At 35.2% G+C, this 12444-nt stretch overlaps 1 protein-coding gene across 2 annotated transcripts in view; it reads left to right on the top strand.

Annotated features, from left to right (window-relative positions):
* The window catches only part of Stag1 (stromal antigen 1), a 335960-nt gene that overhangs the window by 149015 nt on the left and 174501 nt on the right, over positions 1–12444 (top strand). For both annotated transcript variants that reach the window (XM_005367800.3, XM_026789595.1), the window contains one exon: positions 6816–6892. In XM_005367800.3, coding sequence (XP_005367857.1) covers positions 6816–6892 — 77 coding nt within the window. The remainder of the gene's footprint in view (positions 1–6815; positions 6893–12444) is intronic.

Genomic DNA, 12444 nt, shown 5'->3' with positions numbered 1-12444 from the left:
TCCACCTCGAAGTTATTATTATTATTATTATTATGTGTTCTTAACCCCTGAGTCATCTCTCCAGCCCCCTTAAGCAGGTTTTTGAGATAGGATCCCAACGTATCCCAGGCTGGCTGAAAATAAGTAGCTGAGGATGACCTAGACCTCACAGCGCTTTTGCCTCAACCCCCTGAGTACTAGGATTACAGGCTTACACTGCCACACCCAGTTTAGCGTCTTTTACTTTAGAACCATTGAATGATCTGGGAGCTTGTTGTGGCAGCTGCCTTAAATAAATAAGGAGCCCTAATTGAGGTTTGGCCTCCCAAAAGCAGGGTGGCAGAAGCTCTGAAAGGAACTAGTTCAAGGTCACACAACTGTTCTATGGTGTAGCACTGTCTACTCACGGAGGACTTCAGCCATTGGCTCTGATGAGTCTCTCTTCCAAACTGAATGATGTCACCTACCTACCTGCTGTCCCACCCCACCCGCATCTACCACATAGGAAAAACCAGCCCTTTCCCACAGCCAGCGAGGGGTCAGCAGACAGACTTGAAAGTCAACAGGCTTCAGTCAATGGGGGCGATGTCCAGAGAGAGCCCAAGCCTCTGGCTAGACAGACAGGTGAGTGAGCCCAGCAGGAATGAAACCAAAACCCAGCTTCAGCTGCCCGTGGGACGCCAGAAAAGAGGAAGGAACAAAGGGAAATGAACATGAGAGAAAGACAGAGAGAGAGAGAGAGAGAGAGAGAGAGAGAGAGAGAGAGAGAACGAGAACCAAAAGTTGGCCCTGTCATGTTTATAGTATCCCTTTAACATCACAATGTTAGGTAATATTTATTAAAAATCTATAACTCTAATCTTTTAAATTAAAGGATGATTCATATATAGAACACTTGGAAGGACTTTGCTGTTTGGAATACTTTTTGCTAGTATAGAAGGGTTATTATATTTCATCACATCTTGGTGTCAGTGACATCAAGTTCTGAGTATGCAATGTGATGTCATTAAAAACTAGAAACTATAATATTATTTGAAATACTGTTATACTATCAGGTAGCAAGAATTTACCTGTTTTTAGTCTCCTGTCTTTTATTTCTTCAGGTAACTGTCGCCTTTATGCATTTTTATTTTTACTTGGCCTGAGACAAAGGTTAGGTTTCTACTATGGCTAGTACAGGACCTAGGGGAAGGAAAGTTTCAAATGGGAAAGAAGCATCAAAGAAGAGGATTCCAGTTCTCCATACTATAATAATGTTTACATACATACTTTTGAGACAGTTTACTACTTCTTTATTTCATTCTCTTAAATCTGGTAAATATACGATATTTTGGATAAGGGTATCTAGTGCTGTTGGCCCTTTTTTCTCTGTATATGAAGACTGTAGGTAGAAATGGTTTGACAACTGCTGGAATTACTTTCTGGTTCTAAGAGAAAGGTTCAGTTCTTCCATGCCCTCTTGTGGCTCACAACCATCTGTAACTCCAGTTCTAGTGGATTTGACTCTTGTGACTCTTGTAGGCACCAGGCATACACTCATATTAAAAAAAATAATAAAAATAAATCTGTACATTGAGAAAGACTAGTACATTCTCATAAAACTGTTGGGCAAATTAAATGTATTGACATGAAAGCTTGTTAGTAGATAGTGAGTAAGCACTCAGTTACTGACTGTTGCTACCACTGTCAGCATTGTTTTTTTTCTAATGTGATTTTTATACATGGCATGTCACTTCTTAATTTTTGCTGTTACAGTGATTCACAGGATACTTGTAAATGACTTACACATTTTTAAATATATGACTGCTTTGTATAAGTATAGTCTCAGTATCAAAGAATTTATGAATTTGTAGTTTTCTTAAATGTTTGAAAAATTACATTCCACAGAGGTTGAACTAAGCCTTTCTCTCACGATCATTTTTAATCATTTTATGTGGAGATAAGGTTTTGCTCTATAGCTTGATATGACCTGAAACTCAGAAACTTTCCTGTGTAAGTCCAAGGGCTGGGATTACAGGTATGCGCCACCAAGCCTATCCCAAGTTATTATTTATTGTTAAAAACAGAATCTTTAAATTCTTTTCTTCATTGGAAATATTGCCTTCCTGGAAAGACATTATCAAATAATCTATGTTTTTTTTTTTCAAAAAGGTGTGTGTGTGTGTTTGTGTGTTTAATTCACTTGTCTATGTTGGTAATAAGTTAAATAGTTCAAGATTCTCTTGTTGGTTTTTAATGTTTAAAAGAGTAGCATTTAATCTCAGTGTTTCTCTTTCTTTGTTTTAAGAATTTTATTTCTATGGATGTAGTACATTACAAATATGTTGTTCACTCCCTCCTCTCTCCTTATCATATAGTCTTATCATGTAGAGAGGTTAGGCTGAGATCATAGTCACTCATTATTATGCCAAAGCAGACATATATACATCTTTATAATCCAAAATACAAAGCCCGGGAGGTAGCTCAGCAGGTAATGGTGTTTGGTGTGAAGCCTGGCAGCCCATATTTGATCCCTTCATGGGGTAAAGAAAGAACTGGCTTTTGCAAGTTGTCCTCTGACTCCCAACTATGGGCCCACATGCACACACGCATTTACATTTTTATACAAAGAGAGGTTTGAATGTAAAAAATTAAAGAGCCCCAAATCAAATGTCTTAAGATCACCTCTTTAATTTTGATGCTAGTGTTCAGTTATGCAATTTGTTTTTCCTTTTCAAAGAAACTTTCAGTAAGAAAATACTCAGGATGTTAGGTACTTTTGAAACAAGTAATGCAATGAAAATTTTAATAAGCCATGGTGTATGTAGAACTCTATAAAGTGTGTTACTGGGAGCATAGGATATATATATATATCCTATGCCCCCAGTTTATATATATATATATATATATATATATATATATATATATATTTCTTGTTAGAAAGTGTAAAATTCTGTAGTGTATTGGATAAAACTTTGAAAATACCTGAGTCTACTTATAAATTACAGAAAGTGAAAAAAATAAAAAATTTGTTTCTAAATACAATATAGAGCTGCTATAACGAGAATATTTTTTTTTTAAATTTTAACAAAATATAATTTAAGGGAAAACTGTTATAGCAACCTGGAGATGTTATCAAAGTCTTTTTTTAGTCATGTTGTCGAGAAGAATGAGCAGTTGAATTAATAAGCAATTTACATTGGATAGTTCCTGTGTTAACGCTCCAAATAATGTTTTTTTTTTTTTTTTTTTTTTTTGAGACCGTATTAGTAATGTCTCTTCCAGATAAATGTACTTTCCTTGAACTTGAGGTACCAGTCATGAAAATAGAGAAGCGCATTATTTATAGTGCTCGGGAGCTTAACAGCAGTGTAAGTTAATATTCAAATAGTATTGCTAATATTATCCTTACTCTTTTTTTTTTTTTCCTCCTTGCCCAAGGGTATAAACAACCAGTGACGGGTAAGGTTAGGTTTATAAGGTTTTAGGCTTTTCATGTTTCTAAAGTTTCTAAGTTGCAGAGTTGGATGGAAGAACCACAGGGCATGGGTATTCTAAGGAAATATGATTTTCCCCCCAGTTCCTGATTCGACCGTTGTTATTTGGCCATATTCTTAAAATTAGAAAAGATTCATGGAACAAAGATATAATTTACATTAAAATTGACATATTTCCGTGTTCAATTTTATGACCTTTTACAAATGCATGTAACTACCTAATGCCTCTTCAGTCACAATAAATATATAATAACTTTCCTATCTCTGAGTTTTTTACACTGAATTTCTTATCTCTCCTCTTCAAGTATACTTGATCATGCTAAGAACTTTCAGCTTCATCAGTTTGTTTGTTTTTATTTTTATTTTTGTTTTCAAGACAGGGTTTCTCTGTAGCTTTTTGGTTCCTGTCCTGGAACTAGCTCTTGTAGACCAGGCTGGCCTCGAACTCACTGAGATCCGCCTGCCTTTGCCTCCCAAGTGCTGGGATTAAAGGCGTGCGCTTCCACCGCCTAGCCTGTAGTTTGCTTGTTTTAGAAGTATTTAGTTTGTTTTTTAAAGACGGGATTTCATTGTGTTGCTGTGAGTAGCCTAGAAATCCCTAAGCAGACCACTCTGGCCTTAAATTCACAAAGATATTCTTCTGCCTCCTGAGTGCTAGGATTAAAGGTGTGTTCCTTCAGGCCCCATTTTGGAGCTTTGTACAAATAGAATGATGCTCTGTCTTTTAAAATAATTCATTACATTTCATTTACTTATTTTATGTACTTATGCATATGTGTATATGTGTGGACTTGCGCTTGTCACAGTGTGTGGAGGTCTGTGGACAGTTCCTGGGAGTCAGTTTTTATCATTCTGATTCCGATATCAGACTCATTTCATCAGTCCCGGAAGCAAGCATATTCACCTCCTGAGATATCTTGCTGGCCCATACTTTGCTGTTTTGATGCTATTTCTTCAACCTTTTTTTAAAAAAAAAAACATCAATATTAGTATGTATATCTGTTGATTCTTTTATTAATGTATAATTTGTTAGTTTATGTACTGCATCTTTATGCTTTTGAAAATTTATTCAACTGGGATTTATCACCTGCGGCCATTTATGTATGAGTGTTCTCATCAGTGTTTGCAGTTTTTGTTGAGTAAACAGTAAAATTCTTGAATCATTTCTAAAAATCATCTAACATTAAGGAGCTTTTACTTCAAAGAACACGAGCGATGGCTAATTGGAAAAAGTGCTTGTTGTACAAACATAAAAACTGGATTTCAGCTCCCCAGAATCTACATAGAATCCTGGGTTATCAGGAAATCCCATCTGTTTGTCATCCCAGTGACAACAAGCGAAAACAGGAACTCCCTTGAATGAAGCTGGCTACTCCAAATATCAGTTCTGGACTTAGTGAGCTTTTGTCTCAGGTATAGGTGGAGAGTAATTGATGGAGACATTTGATGTCAATGTCTGGCCTCCACACAAATGCACCTGCACATATTCCTGTGCACATATTTACACTCCCACATATATACACATAAAAAGAATAGTTTGAATTTTTTTTAATATGCATTTCTGATGACTGTATATTAAATCCTTGAGAAATCTGTACTACATGTTTATTGCTTTTTGCCACATTAATCTAATTCATTGATTAAAAACAGAATTGTTTATCATTATCACTGTTTCTGTCGTTCAAGAATTTTATAGCAGCTCAGATGGAGTAGTTCTGATTCTCTGGGTCTGATAGGGCTATGTTCAGTTTGCTGCTCAGTGTCACAGTCATGTAAGTCTTGTCTAGGGGATGAATTTCTCTTTTCCAGGAAACTTAGAGTCCTTACTTCAAAGTTTCTGTAGTCTCAGTATCTTTGATGTTCCCTACAAGTCACAGAAAAAAGTAAAACTGTATTGCTTTTATGATCTAGCATTCAGGTCACATGTAGAGTAATTTTCTCCTTAGTATGTTTGTTCTGTAAGGGCCACTATTTTCATAGTTATTGGATGATTTCTTAAGTGCTTGAATTGCTGGTGGTTGTTGGGGGGCTGTTCATTTGAAAATTGTTTTTTAAAACCTTTAAGCCTTAAATTTGTGCCTAAAAAATATTACATTTATTTATTTGCTTATTTATTTGTGTGTGTATGAGCATGCCCCATGGCACATGTAGAGGTCAGAAGAGAGCTTGTAGAAGTTGATTCTCTCTTCACTATGTGGGTCCAAGGGATGAAACTTGGATCAGGCTTGGCAGCAAGTGCCCTTAACACTGAGTCACCTACGCACCCCAAAAACAAAACAATGAAAATTTTCAATATGTTACACTTACCCAAATAAAAGTGAACCTTGGTTAAAATATCAACACTGCCTCAGTGTTCATTATAAACTTTTAATTTCTTTAAATTACAGGTTTTTTCTCTTTGATCTTAGAGATGGCATCTTATGCAGTTTAGTTTGTCCTGGAACTTGCTCTGTACCAGAGAATGATCTTGAACTCGATACCCTTACCTCATTTCCTAAGTACTGGGATTATTGGCATGTACCACTATGCCTTGTTTATTCAACACTAGAGCTCAAATTCAGGGTGCTTTATGCATACTAGACAAGCATGCTACCATTATTCCTGTCTCAAAATTACATTGATGTGTTTGGAAGGGGAGGGGCCTGGAGGCCATGCTAGGGACTGTATTGTTGCCATTTGTATGCTGTGCTCTGCAAGTGCTCTATCACTAATCTGTATAGCCCCAGGCTTAAATTACATTGATTTTTCTTGAAAATACATTTTAAAAAATTCACATCAGTATATTAATAAATTATATAATCATGTTTGGGGTAAAATTATGCCATAAAGTAATTCAAAAGAATTAAGATAGTAAAAAATCATTGTATAGAATGTAATCATGTGGTTTTAGAAAAACTTAATTGAAATGTGTTACGTTTCTGTATAATATGTTCATTTAAAGTAGGTGGTATAAAATGAATTTGAGGAACTGAAAAATGGCTCATCAGTCAAAAGTATTGGCTGCTCTTTCAGAGGGCTTGGGTTTGGCTTGTAGCATCCACATGGTAGTGTACAACAATCTGTAATTCCCATTCTAGGGAATGTGATACCTTCGTCTGGCTTCTGCATGCATCTCTCTCTCTCTCTCTCTCTCTCTCTCTCTCTCTCTCTCTCTCTCTCTCTCACACTCACACTCACACTCACACACACACACACTCACACACACAGGCAAGATACTTCTCCTCATAATTTTTTTAATTAATGAAAAATTTGAGATGAACAGGAAAGCCAAATAATTTTATTTAACTTTGCAATAGTGATGAGATTAGGTTTATTGTTTAGTATGAGGTAAAGATTAACTATAAAATCTATTTTCCACAGGTACTGTCAGAATAGAGATGTTTCGAAATATGCAGAATGCAGAAATCATCAGAAAAATGACTGAAGAATTTGATGAGGTATAATATTCCAATATCTGTACAAATTGATTTCATATACTTTTGAATTGTTAAATATGTTCTTTAGTCCAAAAGTTTTTGGCTTGGTGCATAAAAGAAGACAATAGTATTTATAAAGGCTTGAGTTAAAGTTAACATTTTGCATTAAGTCTGACAATCTCCAACTCTCGACCTCATTTAATTATTTCCAACATGAAATGCTACCTTTCTTAAATGCTTTAGAGGGAAAATGGTTAGGGGTTGGGTAAATTTGGGCAGTGTTGTATGTAAACCTATATTGGACATTATTGAGACATTATTTAAGTTTGTTAGAAATTCTAGTGCAGAAAATTTTGCTTAGTTGTATTTAATCAAAAATTTCTCAAAACCTATGAGGCTCAGAATCTTCTCACTTTCTAGATTTTCCACACACTTGTGTGCTTCTACTTGGAACATGCTGCTTGAGTGCTCTAATTTCCATTTAGAATATGTGGTTCTATTCTTATTCTTCACAAACTAATCACAGTTACTAGTTCTGATGTATTATAAGATTCTGAAACTGTTTCACAGTTTTGTAGAGAGAGCCTGCCTTTTGGGGGCGGGACAGCCTCAGGCAAATGTTTACTTAAATTGGGGCACGCAGACGCTGTGCCCTGTTTCCTGTTTCTGTGCATCACTGGAACTCCGGTTGCGTGAGTGTGCTATTTACATTAAAGTTGTATAACTTATACCAATTTGTCTGTATTAATCCAATCCGCCTTCATTTGGCGCCCAACGTGGGGCTCGAACCCAAGACCCTGAGATTAAGAGTCTCATGCTCTACATTAAATATGTTCTTTAGTCCAAAAGTTTTTGGCTTGGTGCCAGTCTAGGGGAAAACAAACTGTATCAGATGTTCATGAGTTGAAGTACAAGGACCTTCTATATGCTCTTTTTGTTTTGTGGTGGAATATAAGAAATGTGTGCTACTTTAACTTAAAATCTAATAAACTTTGGATTTTTTTTTTCTTTTGGTTTTTTTCGAGACAGGGTTTCTCTGTGGTTTTGGAGCCAGTCCTGGAACTAGCTCTTGTAGACCAGGCTGGTCTCGAACTCACAGAGATCCGCCTACCTCTGCCTCCCAAGTGCTGGGATTAAAGGCGTGCGCCACCACCGCCCGGCTAAACTTTGGAATTTTGAAATATTTTATAGAGATACTTTTCAATCAATTAAATTCACATTACGTTAAGAATTTTTATCTAGCCAGGTGGTGGTAGGGCATTATAGCACTCAAAGAAACAGAAGCAGGCGTTTCTCTGAGCTCCAGACCCTCCTGGCCCACAGAGCTAGTTCCAGAACAGTCAAGGCTACTCAAAGAAACCTTGTCTTGAAAAAACAACAAACAAATAAAGAATTTTTATAAAGTGTATTCAAGAATTTAAATATGGCAGAAGAAGGTGAACCCATGTGATATGTTAGCCTGTCAACTACCTCAACAATGCCAAGATTATAATACAGGTTATTGAAATCAAAGAGTTCCTTCAATCTTTAGTGTACTAACATTTGTTCTAAGCAATATTGTGAATTTCTGAATGGAGTTGCCTTACTTTGCTGCCACTAGCTCACCTAATCCTTGAAAAGTTCAGGTTCTTAGCTGTCATCCACATAGACATTCTTAATGATTTGTGGTACATTTGTAATTTATATGTAAAATTTCATGGAAGTGATTTTGATGACTAATTGACTCTAATATATAATAAAACTTGATAGGTACTTCATTAAGAGGAAATAAATCAGAAAACTATTTTATTAATACTATTTAGGTATGAATATAAAAACTGAAGGGAATACAGTGATAAATGAAGTGTTTATTACAAACAGAGTCATTTCATTGTAGAAGCATTTTAGATAACTAGAGGATGGTTAATATTAGAGAAATAGGTCATTGTATAGACAAAATTATTCCTAAACTTTTTCTTAAACAGTAAGCAGTTATGAATAATAATGAATCACAGAGAATGAAATTGCCCAAGAAAAAATTTAGTTTACATTACTAAGTATTTTTCCAAAATTTCATGTAGTATTCTAGAGAATATGTCTTAATAGGAATGTTTTCAATGATTTTCCTTTCACAATACAAGTAACAGTTTGATCAAGAGAGGTATATATAATTTAAAGTCAAATTTTTATGACATGTTAAAACATCTATTTATAAATATACATGTAAAACAAATATACATTTATTTGACAGTCACTTTAAGAAAATCTTATATTTTTGCTTCTTTTTATACACCTGAAAGTGAGATGTAGGTAGAATGAGTTAAACTAAAAATGCTTTAATTTTGGAGAAGATGTTCTTAATACACATTACTACCCAAGTATTCTCTTACTTCAGCTCTTTAGTACAAATTATAATGCTCACTCAAAAAGCTAATTTTGTTTTACTTTTTTAATTTTGGGACAGGGTCTTGTCATGTAGCCTAGGCTATCTTAGAATTTCTTGTCAATTAAGGTTGATCTTGAACTCTTAGTCTTATTGCATTAACTTCCATAGTGCTAGGATTATAGGTGTATATTGCTGATAAGACCCGGAATGCTTTTCATCCCAGCATCTTGGAGGTAGAGACTGTGGCATGCTGATATCAAGAGAAGTGTAACAAACTTTAGGTATGCAGGAGTTTTTACAATCATTTATAACAACTTTATTTAGATATAAACTAGTGCCCACAGTAGTTTGTGGTTTTTCAAGACAGCAGATTTACTGTATTCTTGTTTATAATTAGCCACTAGATTATAATTCAATACATAATAATTAATTACCATTTTATTAATTCAAATTTCTGTATTTAAACTCTCATTATGTTTCTTCAAGGTCAGCTGGCATAGGTTCCATACACTTGTTAACTTTATGTAGGAAACCTTTTGTAGTCTACCTCACTTATTATATTTACTTGGTTCTATTCTAAGTTGTGAGGTTTTATTCTGCTCTACTAAAATGTGTGCAACTTAACACAAACTTTTGTCTCTTTAATTGGAGACAGCTGTTATTAAATCTAGTGTTTTCAACTTGTTAAGCATGTTGTCACTGAGCTATATCTTTCTTCTGTGTGCCTGTTTCTGTCTCTCTTTGTGTCTGTATGTTCACTTTTCAGTAGTGTCTCAGTAAGTTGTCAAGTTTGGCCTTGAACTGGTCCTGTACCCAGGCAGGTATTAAACTTAGGCTCTTTTTTTCTTAGGTCCTTCAGTAGCCCCAGGCTCCAGGCCTGTACCATCTAGCATTTCTTCTCTTTTCTAATTATATCTACTTTCCTGAACTATTTTGCTTAAATTTTATTATTAAACTTTTTATTTCTGTATCTCTTCACATCATCAGAGGTTTTATTTTTAGCAATTGTTAATATGATTGTGAAAATTGAGAAAATATAAATAAAATGCTGTATATTTCTAGAAATTCAAATTATCTCCTTTTTCAAATTAAAGTTTCAGTTTTTCCTGATATATGTTATGTTGTTAAAAATATTTTATGACTTAATGGAAAGATTAAATAACTTAAATTTGCCTACAGAGATACTCCCTTTTTATCCCATCTTTCTCAAAAATCTTCAAAGGACTTGCTCAAGTTTTCATAGGATGTATTGTTAATTCCCTGGCAATTTGTCAAGCTTACTGCTCTTTAAATAAGTCTATGTTTAAAAATATATGATAAATTAAAACAGTGGAGAAAGTATTATGTTCTGCGTGATCCACTGCATCAGAAGACGTGCGTACAGAGTCCTCATTTACTGTAGTAAAGTCTACGCTGTGTTGTAAGTGTCCATACAACCGTACTAATAGATTTTTCATGTGAAAATAAGTTTGAAGTAAAATGAGATATTATAAAAACTCTTCAATGAGGGCTGGGATGATGACTTGGTGGGTAAGAGTGCTTGCTGTGCATGCATTGCGACCTGAGTTTGAATCCCAAGCACCCACTTAAAAGCTGATTGAGACAGAGACAGTTGGATTACTAAGACTTCTTGACCTCAAGATTCAATGGGAGGCAGGACCTCAAGAAAATCCTATGGATAGACATAGAGTAAAACCCCAAAGACCTCCTGTGAGGAAAAATTAAACTGAAAACTGTTTCTATCATGACTATTCAAAACTTTATACATATGAGTTTACATGTTAAGCAGTGATTGCAACAATGTAAGCATTTAGATAATGCTAATCTTGAATTTGAAGCTCCTTTCAATGGATTTCTGGGTCATGGTATCCTAAAAGATTTCAGTGTGCAAATTTTTAAGCACTTTAAAATATACTTTGCTTGCTTTTTTTTTTAATTTGGAAAGATTTACTTACACTTTTTATGTACATGAGTTCTCTGTCTTCATGCACACCAGAAGAGGGCAACCAGGTCCTATTACAGATGGTTGTGATCCACCATGTGGTTGCTTTGAATTGAACTTAGGACCTCTGGAAGAACAACTAGTACTCAACTGCTGAGCCATCTTGTTAGCACCACTTTGTTTACTTTTAATTATGTTTCCTTTTTATAGTCTCTGTCTCTCTCGTACAAACAATAAATATGTGTGTACCTTTTCATTTCATTATGAGGATAATGAAAAATTGTAAATACTTCTCAGATACTTATAAGTTTCTCTACTTTTCTGTTTCCTTTCTTTGGGAGTCACTTTAGTAGTTTGGCCTTTGGGATATGCTTAAAATCCATTATGCCTTGCAACCAAGCACAGTGGTACATATCTGTTGTTTGAACTACTTAGAGAGCTGAGTCAGGAAGGTGAATCCAGAAGTTGGAGGCCATCCTGTGAAGATAGCTTATTAAAACTCTTATAGTTTTCAGTGGGTTTCCTCCAACAATGATGGATTACAAATTCATTGTGATCCAGAGACTAGTGCCTTATATAAAACCTCCAGATCCTAGTCCTTAGAGAATAGAACTTCATCAGTGCAAACCCACAGCCTCATGTCTTTTGAGTTCTTAAGGTTTGATTGCTCTGGGGCAGCGTGGCTCTGTACAAGTTTGTGTGTCAGATTCTTTTGTTTGTTGTTTTCTGTAGTCAAGTTTTGTTTCTGTTTATTAAAGAATCAGACTTTGATATTTCCTTAACATCTTTTCTCCAGCTGCTGCCTCTATTCTTACAGTTGTCTTCTTCATGTTTGCTTCATTCAGCCCTTTTCATGTCTGCTTTGCTTTCCATCCATGCTTAAGGCAATCTTTCTATTTACCTGGTCCTTACTATGTATCCCAGCAATAGGGAAGGCAAAGAAATTCCAGACTGTAAAGAGCCCATTGGCCAAATCAGCTTATTAACAACTCTTAGATTCCATTTTCCAGATTTCTTTTTAACAACAAATACAGAAAAATTCCAAGGGTTGGTTGATCCTTCAATATGCTGACCATTTCATTTCTTCTCTGCCAGCTGTTCTAAAGGCTGCGGTTTCTCTGTTGTTAAAGGCCATTGCTTAACCCATACAGGTTTGTCAGTCAAACATTTTAAAGGTAGAGTTGTTGGTGCCTTTAAAATAGCAACAGCTGTTGTACCCCGTTCTTGTACAGCCTGAATGGTCAGTGACTGTTCTTTGTAATAACT

Source organism: Microtus ochrogaster, unplaced genomic scaffold, assembly GCF_000317375.1.
Source record: "Microtus ochrogaster isolate Prairie Vole_2 unplaced genomic scaffold, MicOch1.0 UNK24, whole genome shotgun sequence".
In the NCBI taxonomy this organism is placed as follows: Eukaryota; Metazoa; Chordata; class Mammalia; order Rodentia; family Cricetidae; genus Microtus; species Microtus ochrogaster.
This window is presented reverse-complemented; position numbering and strand designations above follow the sequence as displayed.